This window comes from Rhinatrema bivittatum, chromosome 1 (assembly GCF_901001135.1).
Source record: "Rhinatrema bivittatum chromosome 1, aRhiBiv1.1, whole genome shotgun sequence".
Taxonomy (NCBI): Eukaryota; Metazoa; Chordata; class Amphibia; order Gymnophiona; family Rhinatrematidae; genus Rhinatrema; species Rhinatrema bivittatum.
Window position 1 is genome coordinate 761719107 of NC_042615.1, and position 19587 is coordinate 761738693.

At 42.6% G+C, this 19587-nt stretch overlaps 1 protein-coding gene across 1 annotated transcript in view; it reads left to right on the plus strand.

Moving 5' to 3' along the window:
- Positions 1–19587, plus strand: part of PDZD2 (PDZ domain containing 2) — a 718708-nt gene that overhangs the window by 668834 nt on the left and 30287 nt on the right. The window contains 2 exon segments of the mRNA XM_029579361.1: positions 8789–8890; positions 16044–16314. Of these exon segments, the coding sequence (XP_029435221.1) occupies positions 8789–8890; positions 16044–16314 (373 nt within the window).

The window sequence follows — 19587 nt, forward strand, 5'->3', positions numbered from 1 at the left end:
TTTACTGGCTCCAGAGACTCTCATATCTGAAGGGGAATGATGAGTATGAGTTTCCGCATGGTGTTGATGAGTCCGAAGAACTGGACTACGACTTCTTTTCCGTGTATGAGACGAGCTTTTGGAAGGATGATGAGAGCCAGAAGAGTTAGCGGAATGAGATGAATGACGCTTCCGTTTGCGATGAACTTTGAGAGATTTTACTCCATGTGTAGTGTCATCAGATATGGACTTCCTGGAGAGAGAGTACCAATCCTTCCTATGAGACTTCTCTATTACGCTTAGTTTGCGTGTGGAATCTTTTGCAGGAATATTTATCCCCCGTATTATTTTGTCAGATTCAGGTAAATTAGAATGGTGCTGCTGCTGCGCCGTTAATTCACCAGGAGGTAACGCTGATGGCGCAGTAGATGGACAAGGCGCCGTCTGCGCCGAATCGAAATGCAGCGCCGAAGTGTAATGGGAAGAGGACCGCGCCGGAGAAGGAGTCTGCGGCGCCGTCTGCGCAGATGGTAACGTAGTCTGCGCAGGAGGTTGCTGCGCAGTGTGCGCCGACTGTGCTGAATGCTGCGCTGTCTTCGTTAGGTCCACAAACGGTACCGTCTGCGCAGTGAGGGATCTTGGCGCTGACCGCGCCGTAGAATGCCTATGCGCCTTTAATTTTTTCTTGTCCTGCGCCGTGGTCGATGGCGCCGTTGTGTCCTGCGCCTTAGTATGGCGCACATTGCCATGTGCCGACTTACTTGGTCGGGTGGCGCGGTCCGCGCCATGTTTGGCATGTCTGGCAGTGGACGGCTGCGGATTTCGGGCAGGTGAGCGGCCTCTTTGTTGTTTTGGGCTCCGACCATTACCCGATACGTTATCGCATGAAGTGGGTCTTTTCTTCTTTTGTTGGTTGGTCTTCACCGGTCCCGGTGAGGACTGAACCTCTGAAGGATCAGAGGTAGTAATTAATTCCTGAATGCGGTAAGCTCTTTGTCGTAGCGCCCGAGGCGACATTTTTGAACAAAATTCGCATTCTTTTGGTTTATGATGAATGCCGAGGCAGCGATAGCAGCGGTCATGACCGTCCGTTTTTGCCATCACTCTGCCGCATCGGCAACGTTTAAAACCCGATTTTGATGACATTTTTGTAGACATTACAAGCTCCGCGTGCGTTCTGGCGCGCGGAAAGAACAGACTGAGGAGAATCTGTACTTCCTGCGCGGGAACCCACGCGCAGCCGCAGATGGACTAAAAGTCTAACCTCTGCTTTGTCAAGCTCCGCCCTCTGGGCCTGATGGACAGATCCCATGACAGCATGGCTAATTCAGCCCTGCTATCGACGGGAAACTTGTCCAAACTATTTTTAAACTCAGCTACAGTAATAGCTTTCAGCACATCTTCTGGCAATGAATTCGAGCTTAATTATGTGTTGAGTAAAATAATATTTTCTCTTATTAGTTTTAAATGTATTACCTAGTAACTTCATTGTGTGTCCCCTAGTCTTTGTACTTTTTTAAAGAGTAAACAATTGATTAATGTTTATTTGTTGCATTCCACTCGTTATTTTATAAACCTCTATCATATCTCCCTTCAGCCATCTCTTCTCCAAGCTGAAGAGCCCTAAGCTCTTTAGCATTTCCCCATAGTGGAATTGTTGCATCCCATTTATATTTTGGTCACCCTTCTCTGTACCTTTTCTAATTCTGCTATTTATTTTATGAGATGTGATGACCAGAACTGCACACAATGCTCAAGATGTGATCATAAGAAGATAAGAAATTGCCATACTGGGTCATATACTATGGCACAATACAAAGGCATTATGATATTCTCTGTTTTATTCTCCATTCCTTTCCTAATAATCCCTAGAATTCTGTTTGCTTTCTTGGCTGCTGCTGCACAGTGAGCAGAAGATTTCAGCATATTATCAACAATGATACCTAGTTCCTTTTCCTGAATGGTAACTCCTAACATGGAACCTTGCATTGTGTAGCTATAATTTGGGTTACACTTCCATAAGTGCATCACTATGCACTTGTCTACATTAAATGTCATCTGCCATTTGATGCCCAGCCTCCCAATTTTGCAAGGTCCTCTTGCAATTTCTTATAATCATCTTGTGATTTAACAGCTTTGAATAATTTTGTGTCTTCATCAAATTTGATCACCTCACTTGTTCCCATTTCCAGGTTGTTCATAAATATATTAAAAAGCAGTGGTCCCAGAACATATCTTTTGTGATACTGCTTGCGGGCCGAGCCGCAAGCAGCCTCTCATCTTCTCCAGCTGGCAGCCGTGTTCCAGATGCGGCCAGGAGGCTGCCAACATCAGAGTCGCGTTCCGCAGCAGTCAGGGCCTGCTGCTGACGTTGTTCCCCGTGGCCCAGAGGCCTCAGCCGGCTCCTGTTCTGCGCAGGCAGCCTGTGCCGTTTGACGCATCCTCTTCGCGGCTGGAGCCACTGTCGGGGTCCTCGAGCGGCAGAGATGGCCTCTCTGCCACTGCCTGCAGTTCTTCATCTTTGTGGCAGGAATGCTGCCATCAGCTGTTTCTGCTTCTTGCCTGCCTTTAGGAGCTGGCGCACGCCTCTTCAACTCATTTAAAGGGCCCGCGGCCGATTATGCCCCGGGGCCCCACCTGGTGACGTCATCCTGGGCGTCTTCTGGTTAGCCCTATAAAAGGGCTTCTCTTCCAGTCTTGCCTTGCCTTGCATCGGAGTTCTTCGCTCCTGGAAGTCTCATCTTCCAGCACTCCGTCAGGTCTTCGTGTCTTCGTTGGAGCTCCATGTCCTGTTTTGATTCCTGAGGCTTCATTGCTTGTCCTGATGTCCGTGATCCAGTCTTCATGTTCCTGTTGTTCCGTGATCCAGTCCTGATGTTCCGTGATAATCCTGTCTTGATATCTTGAGCCCTTGGCTCCTCATCACCACCTTTCCTGGCGTGCCATGTCGTGGAACGGGCCTGCCTTCTCATCCGCAGCACACATCTCTGGAGGGTCATCCTGCCCGAAGCCAAGTCTCATCTTGGTCTTGTCTCTTGAATCTTCCTTTTTGAAGCCAAGTCTCGTCTTGGTCCTCCTTCCTGAATCTCACACCAGACCTCAGATTCCCATGTGGTTGCTCTGTCCATGCCTAAGACTTTGAATCTGCTCCACTCCAGCATGGTCCTTGACCAGCCATGGGCGGCTGTGTAGGGGGCATTTCGGTGCAGGCTTCTTCTGAATCTTCGCCATGTTCCAGCTTCAACTTCCACGTATTCATCTGGAGTCTGCCTCGCATCAAGCGTGGTCTAACTTGCCAGTGCTTATGCTGTTTCCTGTTTTCTTCATTCGGATCCCTTTTCCATTTCTTGAAAGATGTTCCTTTAGCTATTATAGCCTTTGTCACCTTACCTTTTAACCATGCCAGTCATCATTTAGACTTCCTTCCACCTCTTCTAATGCGTGGAATGCACCTGAATGTAATCTGCTTTGAAGTGCTAAAAAGTGGATCCGCCCTGTGGTGGGCTGTGTAGGGCGTGCTGCGTCGTAGCCTCAACCTAGTCCTCAATCCTGAACTTCCTCGTTTCGAGTCCTCGTCTGAGTCTCCACGTTTCAAGTTCCTCGTCTGAGCCTTCCATGTTCCAAGACCTTCTTCTGTCCATGGCCTCTGTCCGGCCTGCTGCTTATTGCCGTTACCCAGTGGCAGGTCCAAAAGAGCTTGGAAAGGTCGGAGGACCATTCAAAGACCACCATTGCATTGTTGGTCTTCCTGAAAGCGTGCAGGTCCAGTGGAGTGCTCGAACCTTCAGTTTCTATCCATGCTTGGACACGTCTCGCCTGCCTCAGTACCACCTTGGAGCCCTCTGGGGTTGGGCCGTGGCTCAAGGACACACATTTCCCTCAAATGGGACCGCTCTCCTAGTGCTCCCTAACAAGATCCCTGGGGCACTCCACTATTCATCTTTGTGCATTGGGAAAATTTACTGTTTAGCCCCACTCTCTCTTTTCTTTTAACCAGATACAATTCACGATAGGACTCTGCCCCCATCTCATGACATTTTAATTTCCTAAGACTTCTTTCATGATAAACTTTTTCAAATGCTTTCTGGAAATCCAGATGTACTATATAAATTGGCTTGGCTAAATCCATGTTGGCTTTGTCACATTAAACTATGCTTATCTATATGTTTTGCAATTTTGTTCTTTATGATAGTTTCTACCATTTTGCCTGGCATGGATATCAGACTTACTGGTCTGTAATTTCCTGGATCACCCCTGGATTCCTTTTTAGAAATTGGTGTTACATTGGTAACCCTCCAGTCTTCAGATACCATAGACAATGTTAATGATAGTTTAAATAGCAAGTCTGCAATTGCATTTCAGAGTTCACTCAGCACTCTGGGATGTATACCGTCTGGTCCAAGTTATTTGCTACTCTCTAGTTTGTCAGTTTGCCCTAGTACATCTTCGAGGGTCACTGAGATTTGTTTCATTTCCTCTTAATCATCACCTTTGAATACCATTTCTGGCAAGGGTATCTCTCTTACATCTTCCTCAGTGAATACCAAGGCAAAGACTTCATTTAGTGTGTGTTGTGGTTTGTCATCTCTTAGTGCCCTTTTTACCATTTGATCATTTAATGATCCAACTGAATCCCTCGCAGGCTTTTTACCTTGAATGTACCTGAAAAAGTTTATTATGAGACTTGGCTTCCATGGCAAGCTTCTTTTCAAATTCTCTCTTTGCTTTCCTTATCAATTCTTTGCATCTAACTTGCCAGTGCTTATGCTGTTTCCTGTTTTCTTCATTCGGATCCCTTTTCCATTTCTTGAAAGATGTTCCTTTAGCTATTATAGCCTTTGTCACCTTACCTTTTAACCATGCCAGTCATCATTTAGACTTCCTTCCACCTCTTCTAATGCGTGGAATGCACCTGAATGTAATCTGCTTTGAAGTGCTAAAAAGTGGAATATAAATCCAAAAACAAATCTGGTCTGGGCTTCCAAGATGGTATTTTTAAACAAAAGTCCATGCCTGATCTAAACTCCCTTTGCATTTGCTCCTTTCAGGTTTTTCCTTACTATTTTCCTCGTTTTATCAAAATCACCCTTTAGAAAGTTAAATGCTGCCACAGTAGATTTCTTTAGCTCGCTCCCTCCAGTTAAGTCAAATTTGATCATGTTGTGATCACTGTTGCCAAGTGGCTCCAACACTGTTACCTCTCACACCAAATTATATGTTTCAGTAAGGACTTGGTCTAAAATAGTTTCCCCTCTTGTTGGTTGTTGTTCCAGCTGCTCCATGAAGCAGTCATTTATTCCATCCAGGAACTTTACTTCTCTAACATATCCTGATGTAACATTCACCCAGTCAATACTGGGGTAATTGAAATCACTCATTGTTACTGTGCTGCTGATTTTGTTAGTTTCCCTAATTTCTTTTAACATTTCATGGTCTGTTTGTTCATTCTGGAGAGTAATATTATTTTATTCCCCTTTTTACCTGGAATTTCTATCCATAAAGATTCAACATTACATTTTGTTTCCTGCAGAATTTTTATCCTGTTTGACTCAGTGCCCTCTTTCACATATAGTGCCACTCCTTCACCAATTTGATCCATCCTCTCATTTTGATATAATTTGTACCCTGGTATGTGTTCTTAATTCTCTGGTTCACTTTCAAAAAGTTTTGTTTTCATGCAAAAATACATGATAGTTCAAATTAGAATTGAAAAGAGACTCGTTTCAAACTAAGGCTAGCCTAGTAATCAGCTGAGTCTCTGTCTCCAAAAGATTTTCCTTTGGTAAAATGAGTGAAGAAGAACAAGAATTTATGGGAGTAATAAGTGACATCAATTGTCTGAAAGTTGTGCCAGGAGTGAGTGGCCTAACAACTAGCATGGCAAATCCAGACCAATGAGAGTGCAAAATAAATGTGGGGATCACTTGCTCTCCCACTAGATGGCCTTAGATCTCTGCCCTGGTATTATAGTTAGAGGGACCGACCAGTCTCTGTAGCACTTCCCTCTGAAGCTGTCTGTAATGGTGGAGGGTTAAAGTATGTGGCCATTTGGTTTGGCTTTCGAGGAATGAAGAGCTATATGTTGGATTCTCCCTGCTGAGTTAGGCCCATCACTTAACTCCTTTTTGGAGGGGATTCCTTACAGAATCTGCCTCATGTTTGAAAGAGACTTTGTTGAGATTTTTGACTGGTGTGAAACCCTGGACCTTTTTTCTGGTGATGGTCGTTCCCCGGATCCAAAGGCCAGGAAACTGAAGACCTGCTAGCCCCTTTCCAAGGAAAGAAAGAGCTACAGTGACAGACAGTCTCACTCCACAGGAAGTTTGAGCCTTTTCAGTGTTTTCCTATTTTTGTTGTGAGAAGGTTTTTGTTGCACCCCCGCCTCTCTGGAAAGCTGGACTGGGATAGCCAGTTTCCTGTCCACATCAGATCTATCCTCCAGAGAGGTCACATCCATTTGAAGTTCGGGAAGGAGGAGTAAGATCTGGGGACCCACAACTGGATCTCATGGAACACAGGCTGGGTGACAGAGATTAAACTTTCTGGACTCCGAATTTTTCCAGGACTTAGAGGATCACCTCGCCCATAAGATTACCAGTTTATACACTCAGTACAGGAGCATTAAGCCCAACTCCAGGGAACCTGAGAATTAAGGACACACACACAGAAAGAGGTGGTAATCGTGTTAAGTGGAAGAGACCAGTGGAAGAAGCCAAGCTGCAACTTCACACAGTTAATTTATAATTGGACACTGACTTTACTTCTGAAGAAATCAGCAAATTTTATTTACAAACCCAAACTGTGTCCCTGCAGCACAGCATCACAGAAATAGAGTGACAGTAAGAGCCACACCACTGCCTGGGCCACGAAGGTTTGCTTTCACTCTCTCAGAAAGGACCCATACCTTGGGGACAAGCAGGAGGGGGAAGGGAGTTAGTAGAGACAGACCCAGAAAACAAATACTTTTATGTGCTCTTTAGAACAGTCAAATCCAAGAAAAAAGTGTTTCACAGAGAGTCTTCTGCCTATGCCAGTCACCTTCCCCTTGGGTTGAGCCCTCAGGTGCTGGTGGCCAGTGAGGCTAGAAGAATGGGGGTAGCCCCTGAAACAAGTAAAATGCTAGTGGTACAGAGAAGGGCAACCAAAATGATAAAGGGGATGGAACAGCTCCCCTATAAGGAAAGGCTGAAGAGGTTAGGGCTGTTCAGCTTGGAGAAGAGACGGCTGAGGGGGGATATGATAGAGGTCTTTAAGATCATGAGAGGTCTTGAACGAGTAGATGTGACTCGGTTTACACTTTCGAATAATAGAAGGACTAGGGGGCATTCCATGAAGTTAGCAAGTAGCACATTTAAGACTAATCTGAGAAAATTATTTTTCACTCAACGTACAATAAAGCTCTTGAATTTGTTACCAGAGGATGTGGTTAGTGCAGTTAGTGTAGCTGGGTTCAAAAAAGGTTTGGATAAGTTCTTGGAGGAGAAGTCCATTAACTGCTATTAATCAAGTTTACTTAGGGAATAGCCACTGCAATTAATTGCATCAGTAGCATGGGATCTACTTGGTGTTTGGTAATTGCCAGGTTCTTGTGGCCTGGTTTGGTCTCTGTTGGAAACAGGATGCTGGGCTTGATGGACCCTTGGTCTGACCCAGCATGGCAATTTCTTATGTTCTTATGTTCTTAAGCCTAGCACACTGAAGGCAAAAACCGGAGACAAAGAACTCTTCTGGATTCAGGTAGCAAGGACAGCCCGAATACAAGGACCAGGACCAAGCTCTGGCATTGAGTGTGGCCAAATATTCAGACAGCACCACTTAGCCAGCTGAGTTGGAACTTGACCTGCTAAATGGCTCTGAATATTAATCTTATAGGGTTCGATAATTAGTCCAACACCCCTGTTTCACTCCTCTCTCCACCTCATCTACATCATTTCTTTTACCTGTTACTTTCTTGTTCATAGCATCGTGCACAATATCTACCCCAAGCATACTTAAATTGTGTCATTTTGTTTGCTATTATCTCTACTGGTAGGTGATTCCAAGCATCCAGCACTCTCTCAGTAAAAGAAAGTATTTCCTCTGAGCCTTCCTCCCTCTACTTTCATATCATGACCCCCCTCCCATCCTTGAATTTCTGGGGGCTTTTTTGTGTGTGAAAAATGTTGGCTTTAATTGATTGACTGTTGCTACTAAACATGTGACTGTTTCTGTCATATCTCCCGTCCCTTCCATCCCGCTTCTGTTTTCCAGTGAGTATGTTTTGAGTTTGCCTCTCTGCATAGGGTTTCTGTGGCAGAGCCTGTATCAATTTGGTAATCCTTCTCTGAAGTGCATCCATCCTATCAATGTCGTTATATAGGTATTCAGGAGACCTGAATACAATGGTAAGGTGAGGTGGAGTCTCACTAGTGACCTATACAAGGCAATATTTCCCTTTTTTTCCTGCTGGTGATACCTCTTTTTATACTCAAGAAGACGATACACCAGAGTTTACTGATAGTTTTTCCTGCCCCACAACTTTCAGACCATCCAATATGATAATTCCTAAATCCCTTTCCTGTTTAGTAGTTTTGAGTTGCCCTCTGAATCGATAAGTGACCAATGGATTGTGCCCTAGATGTATAATTGTATATTTTGCGATGACCTATGTCCATTCTTCCAAATATTTTTATGTCTCTTTTCATTGTTTCCATGCATCCTGGCCTGTCTACCCCGGTACAGATTTTTGTGTTATCTGCAAACAGACATATCTTTCACTCAAGTCCTTCTGCTTTTTTGTTGATCTTGGTGGTGTTCCTTATCTCAGCAGAGTAAAGAAGATGTTTACTTTGTGGTCCTGAATAAAGAAGAAGGCTCAGGGCTGGGATTCAGCATTGCAGGAGGAACAGACCTGGAACAGAAAGCAGTTACTGTAAGTGAACGCTGTAAGTTTGCGCCTGGGATGTAGCTAGAAACATGGGGTGGAAGTTAGATTAAGGGGCTCATTTATCAGAGGTCATGGCAGTAAATTCTATTCATAATAATCTCTGATGGGCCCCTTTTTTGCCAACTTTCCCTAAATTAAATATGGGAAGCTGTGTCTATACTGAAACAAAACCAATTTGATGTTATGTTACTGATGAAGACTGGCATTCATTTTTCAGATTAGAAAGGTAAAGCAAATATAGGGCTGAATTTTACACACAAAGGAGTGAATTTTCAAAGATATTACGCGTGTAAAAGTAGCATATATCGTAGCAATTTTCAGAAGCCCATTTACATGTGCAAAACCTTTTGAAAATTCAGCCCTTTGTAGTGAGGGGTCCATTTTCGTTCGCTGTGCAGTTGGGCTGGTTAGCCGGATATATTCAGTGGCACAGTCATTGAATTTAATTTTGATTGGCTCTTTTGAGACCCTATGTTACAAAATTAAAAAAAGAAAATCGAAAGGTTTGGTTATGACTAGATCACATCAACTAAAAGACATTCTAATGTGAATAAACTCTAAATAACTCCATAGACGTTTATCCATCCAAAATAGTGATGCAAGCAAGGTGGTTAGAGAGACTGTCTATCCTATTTGATGCAATTTGTAATTAAGAAAAACAATTTCATGGAAGTCAAACATGGTCTTTTGTTCTATTGCATTCTCACTCCAGTCTATATACCTTGGACTGAGCACCACTCAACCCGTGGTCTAGACTGGTTTGAAAGTTAACAGAATGGGGATTGATGGTAAGTGAGCAATCCTACCTCCTGCTATTCTGAAAATACCAAAGAAAAAGGAACTGAAGTAAAATGCTCTTGTAACAAAACTAATAGACTAGACCATTTTCAAACTGCACCCAATTTTCAAAGGGAAAATACACCCATACATTTTCTTTTAAAATTTACTCAAATATGCATTATTTTCCATAGGAATTTTACCCACACAAAACGTTGGTGAAAAAGTCTGCAGGTACTTCCTAGCCTGATAATGTTTCACCAACAAAACGTTGGGGAAAAAGTCTGCAGGTACTTCCTAGCCTGATAATGTTCAAAGGGTATATGCCTACAAAAATAGCATATACGTGCATAAGTGGTAAATAATAAATAGCCAAAGTACATGCATATTTTTTATTTTGCGCACACACATATTCCATAGCAAAAAAGGGAAGGTCTGGGATGATCCAGGATGGGGTCAAAAATATGTGCAGAAGTTACTCTTTTATAAGAGATTTACATGTATAAATGATCAAACCTTCATACAGTTTTACACCTCATTGACTAGCGCAAGTGAAATCAGACTCGTCTGTTGTCTGCAGTTTATGGGTAAGAGGGATGGATAAAGTGGTGGGTGTTTAGGGTGAAGTGTGAGAGGGTCTAGATCTGGAGTGGCCACCTCTGGTCCTCGAGAGTCACCAACAGGCCTGATTTTCAGGATGTCCACAGTGAATGTGCATGAGATAGATTTGCATACAACAGAGGCAGATCTGCATGCAGATCTATCTCATCCATATTCGTTGTAGATATCCTGAAAATCTGGCTTGTTGGTAGCTCTCAAAGGCCTGGATTCATCATTCTTCGCAGAATGATGAATCCTGCGAAAACGGGGGGCAGGGAGCAAAGGGGTGCAGGCCTACGAAAGCCCGCAGCCTTCGCACCATGGCAGTCTGGCGGCTTTCGCACCAAAAAGCGCCACCGTGAAAGGAGATACTATTCGGCGCGCTACTGCCGACAATAATGTTAGGTTTGAAAGTTAGGCTCCCAGTTTAGAAAGCACAATCTGTATGCATTTTTCAGTCCTGCCTAACACACTCCCTCAGAAATGCCTGCCCTCAATCAGACTCTGATACCCTTTGCTTACTCGTAATTGGCTTGAGCGAGGGCAATTTTCAGCCAGAATAGCCCAGTAAATCACTACATTTACATTTATTAAATTTATGGATTGCCTATCACAAAGAGGTCTAGGTGATATGATAGATATGATAGAGGTCTTTAAGATCATCAGAGGTCTTGAACGAGTAGATGTGACTCGGTTATTTACACTTTCGAATAATGAAGGACTAGGGGGCATTCCATGAAGTTAGCAAGTAGCACATTTAAGACTAATCAGAGAAAATTCTTTTTCACTCAACGCACAATAAAGCTCTGGAATTTGTTGCCAGAGGATGTGGTTAGTGCAGTTAGTGTAGCTGGGTTCAAAAAAGGTTTAGATAAGTTCTTGGAGGAGAGAAGTCCATTAGCAGCTACTAATCAAGTTTACTTAGGGAATAGCCACTCTTATTAATTGCATCAGTAGCATGGGATCTTCTTAGTGTTTGGATAATTGCCAGGTTCTTGTGGCCTGGTTTGGCCTCTGTTGGAAACAGGATGCTGGGCTTGATGGACCCTTGGTCTGACCCAGCATGGCAATTTCTTATGTTCTTAACATATAGTATTAAAAACACCTCAACTAAAACAAAATAAATACAGAATAAAGCAATACATAATAAAAACTATAATATAATACAATCATAAAAAAGAGAGGAAAAAATAAAAATTTTGAATTAATCATAATAAAACCTTAATAAAATGGTCTTAAGAAGCCCCTTGAAGATCTTGACTGAATCACACTGGCGAATCTCTATCAGAAGGGATTTCCAAAATTCTGGGCCGGCCACCGAAAAGAATCATTCTTGGGTGATGTGTAAGCGTGCAGCTCAAGGAGATGGAACATCTAAGAGGCCTCGCTGAGAGGAGAGCAGAGTTCTTGAAGATTGGTAGAATTTCAAAATTGAATTTGCCTATGGGCAGGATTGGTAATTAATTTAAATATAGTCATTCCCTTTTAAATTTAATTCTTTCGTGAATCGAAAGCCAGTGTAATGCAATCAAGGCTGGAGTTACATGATCAAAGTGCTTCAAGCCAGTGATTAGATGAGCCACTGAATTTAACAATAACTGTAAAGGGTGTAATGTTGAAGAAGGAAAGCCAGTATAAAGACTGTTACAATAATCCAGAATAGGAAAAATAGATGCTTGCTATATGGTATGAAATTCTGGAGCATGCAACAGAGTTTTCAGGCCTGCAAGAATGTGCAATCTGAAAAAACCCTGCTTGATAATAGATTTGACTTAAGCTTTGAAAGATAGTGTATTATCTAGAATCACTCCAAGACTTTTCACTTGGTTTTTGATTTGAAAACTTGAATTGTTAAGGTGAATGGTGGCTTCATTGAAAGGGGAATATGGACTAAACAGAGCTAAAAGCTCTGTTTTAGACATGTTTAATGAAAGTTTATTATGTTTAAGCCAAGAGTTAACAGAGCAGAATTAAATATTGAGATATTCTAGAGTTTCGTTCCGGGTGGGACAGACACGATATATGCAGCGTATAAGAACATAAGAATATAAGAAATTGCCATGCTGGGTCAGACCAAGGTTCCATCAAACCCAGCATCCTGTTTCCAACAGAGGCCAAACCAGGCCACAAGAACCTAGCAATTATCCAAACACTAAGAAGATCCCATGCTACTGATGCAATTAATAGGAGTGGCTATTCCCTAAGTAAACTTGATTAATAGCTGTTAATGGACTTCTCCTCCAAGAACTTATCCAAACCTTTTTTGAACCCAGCTACACTAACTGCACTAACCACATCCTCTGGCAACAAATTCCAGAGCTTTATTGTGCGTTGAGTGAAAAAGAATTTTCTCCGATTAGTCTTAGTGTATATTTTGTATGATTCTTTCAAATTGGCCAGGATTTTACAGATTGGGGCTAGATAGATGTTGAAAAGAACCAAGGAAAGAGAAGAGCCCTGAGGAACGCCGGTTTTAATGAGAGACAAAGAAGAAGTTTCATTTTTAAATTTAATATGTTATGATCAATCGGAGAAGTAGGAACGGAACCATTCCAGTACTTTTCCTGATACTCCACATTCTTGAAGTCAGAAAAGTATGTTGTGATCTATAGTGTCGAAGGTGGAAAAAATGTCCAGGACATGCTGTGATGCGGCTGTGATTGGTGACATGAGCTGCTTCTTACCTCCACGGCCCGGAGGCCGCAACAGCCCGGGACCTCTTCAGCTGGCCAGTTCAATGTGGTCTGGCTGCCATCTTGCCGGCCTATAAAAGGGCTTCTCTGCCAGTCAGTCCTTGCTTCAGCAAGGGGCTAGTCTTCCCTAGGACTCCTCATCTCCAGCTCTTGCCTGGCATCCTTGATCTTCAACCATGGTTCCACTCCTGATGTTCCATTCCAGTCTTGATGTCTGATGTCTCATTCCGGTCCTGATGCTCCAGGTCCTGATCAACCTGTCCCTCTGGAGATTCCTTGTTTTTAATCCAAGTTCCATGTTTTATCTGCTCCTGAATCTAGTCCCGACTCTGGAGGATCCAAGGGGTTGCTTCAGTCCTGTGCTATGAGACCTTCCGAGCCTGTCCCGCTCCTCACGTGGTCTGCGACCAGCCATCGGGTGGCAAGGAATTTTTTTATATGCATAAAGAAAAATGAGCACAAAACTTTCACTTCGCTGAGCACATAAATATGCGAGACTTACTGTGTGATGAAAATGTTTCTCATAGCACTCAGGCCATTGAGGTGTAATTGTTTGAGGTTTCCATGTTTCATTCACATCTTACGTACTGGGCCGTTTTTTGGTTGCTATAAAACTGTATTCAGACTAAGGTTTTCATGTACATGAATACGTGCTACTTATGTGCCTATATGCTATTTTTCTGCCCAGAACTCCTTTGAAAATATACTCAGAAGCCAACAAGTTCCTAACCCCATCCTTAAATCCCTTCAGAAAGCTATTGTTACTCTTAACAGCTGCAGAGAAGAAGTTAAAGCTGACAGACCGTGGGAGGCTGCACAGAGCAACTAACAAGAGAAAACAGTGCAATTCATAACCAAGTCAAAGTAACCCCCACCATCCTAGTCTGTAACAAAGCTTGCAATTAATTAACGATTGCTTGCAATAGCATAACATCAACAAGCTGATTGAAGCCTTCACTTCCCACAACAGAACTAGTGTGGTTGCCTTGTTTGTCCACTTGAATGCACAAAAATTAAAGTTAACGAAAAAAAAGAAAAGTATCAGGTGATACCCTTTTGTTGGACTAACTTTAAACATTTCTTGACTAGCTTTTAAGAGCTAATACTGTTTTTATTTGTTAATCTTTGTATCCATGCAGAACAGAAGCACATGGAAAGCATCATTATTTATATACGTCGGGGCCGATATTCAGAAAAAGCTGAGCTCCTAAATTTAGGCCTAAGTTTTCAGCTGAAAATTCACATAAAGTTAGGTAGCTAAATGTATGTCTGCTATTTATGTACCTAGATTTAGGGCCTCATTTTCCAATATCGCACAGTATCGCATGCGATACCAAAAAGGGGTGTTACCATATGCTAATAAGCATGTATATCGCAAATTGCGATAACAGCTATGCAACACGCTCTTAGCGCAAGTTGCACTATTAATCCAATTTGGGCTACATTGTGAGTACATATCACAGTTCATGATGTTTCTGGACAGCCTGTTTTGAGAGAGAGAGAGAGAGAGAGAGAGACTGAGACTTGCTATAGTGTCTCCTCCCTAGTGTCTCCTCCCGAGGTGGGGATTAGGTATGAGCGTAGGGGGTTGGGGGCCACTTTGACATTCAACATGAGACATACGAACAGAACAGTGGTCTCTTGTGAAGATTTGATGACCTTTGGAGTGAGGAAACTCACTCCAAGATGAGATTTGGGCTTTGGGCAATGTTCTCTCAACCTGTCTTGATGGACACTCTACCTGGGCAACAACAAGCTAGGTGGAGAGAACATTGTCCAAATCTCATCTTGGAGTGAGTTTTCTCACTCCGAAGGCCAGCAAATCTTCACAAGAGACCACTGTTCTGTTCGTACGTCTCATGTTGAATGTCAAAGTGGTCCCCAACCCCCTACACTCATACCTAATCCCCACCTCGAGTTACTAGGTGGGCTTCCCATAGGGATACAAATACCTGGCTAGGGAGGAGACACTATAGCAAGTCTCTCTCTCTCTCTCTCTCTCTCTCTCTCTCTCTCTCTCTCTCTCTCTCTCTCTCTCTCTCTCTCCTTTACTGGCCTCTAGCACACAACATACCGCAAATGAAAGAGGTGTAGCTGTTGGCTGCGTTAGGAGCCGTGCTAACACTGCAGCTGTTTCACGGCACACGATAACTCTTTCCTACTTAACATATGCTCCACCCCAACTCCGCCCCCTGAATACAAAATTAAAAATTTGCGGAATTATCTCCTGTGGTAACTCCTTGGAAAATGACCCCCTTAGAGGTCCTAAATTAAGTATCTAATTCTGAAAATCAGTGCCAAGCTGCTAAATTTGTTACACCACCCACTTTTTAGACTTCTAAATTTAAGAATTTCTGAAACTAAGAGCCTAAATTTAGAAGCTCAGCCATAGTAAATTTTCAAAAGGGTTACTTTAGGAGCCTAACTCCATAGGTTAGGAGCCTAAAGCCCATAGTAACACAGTAAATGTCAGGAGATCAGGCCCATTTTGCCTGTGGACAGTATGGGCTTTTTCCATGTACAACATGCATATTTTCATCTGCATACTGTGGAGGCATTCCCAGGGACAAGTGGAGGGTGAATAATGGAAGAGCATACAAAGCTTTGATTGTACAAAACTGTGCGCCTCATTTTGGTCTGAAAAATTAGCCACAGAGAAGCAAACATAAATCTCTTCAGGTGATTTTCCTTAAGCAGTAATCAAAGAAAAGCTACAGGAGTAGTTCTGCTTGGATTATTGGTGCAATCCCTGCAGGTAAAAGTACCTGCAGAGTTTGTACTAATGCAGCCAGTTTTTATTTTTGCCCCATTTCTCGCTTTCTCTCTCTCTCTGCTTCTGGAATCCATTGGAAAGTAAAGAGATTTCCTTAATCTGGCTCTCCTGGTCAACAACCTTAAAATAAAAAAAAAAGATGTGCTTTGAATGCTGACGACACATGAGGGGCTGTCTTAGAGCATAAATCTCACTCTCCAGCTGTTCACCATTCATGGGAAGCCAGCAAGTCATTCAGTTTCTTATGGTGACTTCCGTAAAGTAAAACTTCCTGTTTTCTTTTTTTGCACTGTAGGTCCATAGGGTGTTTTCAAAGGGTGTAGCCTCTCAAGAAGGAACTATTGAGAGAGGAGATCGCATCTTGTCTATCAATGGGGTGGCCCTGACTGGATCCGTCCATGGTGATGCTTTGAATGTTCTGCACCAGGCCAAGCTGCACAGACATGCAGTCATCGTAATCAAGAAAGGAAAGGATGGAGAAAGATGTTCTTCCAGACTAGACTCTTTTACTATGGGAGGCAAATGCTTAACATTTGGAAAAGATGCCACAATGGAAACAAGAGCAGGTATTATGGTAGCCTGTGGAGAGCTGGAAAGAATTTATGATACATTTGTATTGGCTTAATCATAGCCTCATGAAATGCAGTTTTAACTTCCATTCTTGCTGCCTGGAAGCCCATTTACAACTGCTACAAGCTATGTGAGCTCTTAAATAAACGTTTAGGTAGTAAATGTTTCTAGTAAAAATCACAATTGCATTATTTCTTGGAAAGTTTCGGGAGACAAGCACTTTTTGATTTATGCTGTCTGCTGAATGCAGGATGAAGCAGAGAAATGCATGGTCAGAATCCATAGACCAGCTATTACCAAAGCAAATACAGTATATTCTTCACTTGCTTTTAGAGTTAGAACCAGAGCTCTAGTTCTTTCTTCATCAAGAGAATAAAGGAAGTTTGCTTAGCTGTAAACAGAGTTCTCCATAGACAGCAGGATGAATTAGCCATTATGTGTGGGTGTTGTCATTTGATGGTGCTAATGTGGACCCAGCTCTCAGAGTTCAGGGATGTGCATTCCTGGGGCCATTCATTTCATTTGTTTCGGCTGTGTATGCTTGTCTCCCTAGCGGAAGGTACACACCCAAAACTGATTGTGCACGCAGGATCGGGTAGGCCTCCAGTGTGCGCATACCAGCAGTTTTGTGCACATACATGCCAAGATATGCGCACAACTGCCGAAACAAATGGCTTTAAAAAAATTACGAATGCATATTCCTACTCAGTAAAGACTTCATTGAGCATGCATGGGAGTTTCCTCATGCACGTGCTGCCTCCTCATAAGCCACTCAGTCTTTTGTCGTCCAAGGTGCCACACAGATGTGCTCAAGTCTCATGCTATAAAATCTTTCTATTTTTTGGGACCTAGTGCCTTGAACTGCCTTGTTGCTTGAATATTTTTTCTGCCACTACCTCAGCAGATCATCAAACAGAACTTTTAAGTTCTTTATAAAAAATTTGTAAAAAGTTAAGAAAATATCGAAGCACATTGAAATCTAAGGTCAAGAAGCCTGCAGTCTGTGAGCTCAAGGTCTGCATCTACAGCTGTGTGGGCTCTGACCATGACTCTTCAAACTGCTGCAGCTGTGGTCACATGTCACCTAGGGTGCAGCAGTACTGTGCCTGGAAAATGTAGACCCTGAGAAAGGCACTGGTGAGAATAAGCCCCAAGCAGTAGAACTGCAACTCACTGAGGAGCGAAGCATCTTTGGGCTCCAGTTCTGTTTGACACTATCCATAAACATAGTAATTAGGACTTAGTATATACAGCTTTCTAGTTAAAATGGGGATATTTAGCTAGGCTTTTTACTGAGGTCCATATTCAGTCACTAGACAGCAAAGTTATAGGGTCATTCATCAAAATGCGTTATGCCTTTAATGCCCATGATAACACCCATAATGCATGCTGTAGTAATGGTAGCGCATAGCACAAATGCAAATTTTTCAAAGGGTTGGGATTGGGGAGGGGTTTGGGTGGGTTAATGAAAATGAAGGGCATTTTCACTCTGTGCGATAGTGTAACACACACTATCAATACTGGAAATAACTAACCTTTTTCCCTGGCATTAAGCTGTGTGAATGCACAAAATGGCCCTAACGCAACTGGAGAGAGAGAGGGAGAGCCTCTGGGGAGGCCTTCACAGTATTCAACTATTTATGTCACTATAGGAGGGCCAGCTAATAACTTGAGGTAAGGTTTTGGTGGGGGATTAGGGGCCAGTTTTACATGCAGAGTGAGACGTGCAACTCAGTAAAGATTTGATGTCATTTGGAGAGAGGAATGGCTCATAAAGATGAAATTTCTACAGTGTTCTCTCGCCCTACCTTGATAGGACCCTGGTATAGAGACCATCAAGCTAGAGCGAGAGAACATTGTAGATGTACTGTGCTGTTCATATGTCTCACTCTGCATGTAAAACTGGCCCCAAACAACCCCCCCCCCCCCCTCTCTCAAGTAAGTGCCTGTCTGGGCACTTCATGAATAGCGAACTAGAAGTATCGCAGGGTGTGAAAACTTTAACACACCCCATGATATTACCTATGCGAAGCACTAACATAGTGCATGGTGCGGTAATTCAAAAATTATCATAGACATCTTTAGGACAGCTCTTTGACCTAATCAGACTTAGGCTAGTACAACACCTCCTAGTTATGCCCCGAAACGCCCCTAATTTACAGGGTCATTCATCAAATCGCATTAGGGTCGTAATGCCCTCTAACACCAAACACGTGCGTTATTTATTACATTGCGAGATGCATATGCAAATTTTTAAAATTTAGACAAAAGGGAGGAATTTATGAAAATGAGGGGTGTTTAACATTGTGTGCAATAGTGTAACACACGTTATAACTACACCTTTTTTCCTGGCAATATGCCTGAACTGGAATTTGTGATATTTATCACAAATCCCATTTTGGGCAGGGAGGTTGGAGGTGGGGGAGATAAAGAGCCTCTAGGGTGGCATCCATATTAGTCAACTATTTATACCACTGTAGGAGGGTCAACTAGTAACTGGAGGTGAGGTTTTGGTGGTGGTCTAGGGTTTGGGGGCAGTTTTACATGCACAGTCAAGAGGTACAAATAGCACAGTACACATCAGTGAAGATTTCATGTGATTTGGAATTAGGAAAGGGACACAAAGATGAGATGTGTACATTGTACTCTTGCCCTAGCTTGATAGCAGCTAGGTAGAGAGTGCATCAGACTTGGTTGAGAGTACATTGTAGAAATCTCACCCTTGTGTACCTTTCCTCATTCCAAATCACATCAAATCTTCATTGATGTGTACTGTGCTGTTCACACCTATGACTGTGCATGTGAAACTGCCCCCCAAAAATCTTCATTTAGCTGGAAAGCTTCTGAGTTATCTGGACCTCATAATATCTTCAAGAAATCAGGAAAATAGTGTTTGCTTGTTTTGGAGGGTAGGAAGGGGTTACTTTTAATAAATGTTACTTACAAACTGGTTTATTCATATTTCCTAAAACATTTTGTTTTGGAAAACATGAAAACTAGAGCATCGCTGTCATTAAAATTGAAAAATCTATAGAGTGGTGTCATCAAGATTTTTTATGTTCTCAGTTGCGAAATCAACAATAAATGTGTATCGGCGTTACCGGAGAATTGTTCGGGACTGTTTGAAAAACAAAATACTTGAGAATAAACCCAATTGTGGGTAGTGGAATTTTAAAAAAATGTTTGAATGTTGAATGTTGCACTAAATCACTTCACGCAAAAAATAGAAAAAATATTCACGGGTCGGAGGAGGTGGTTTATGATTAAAA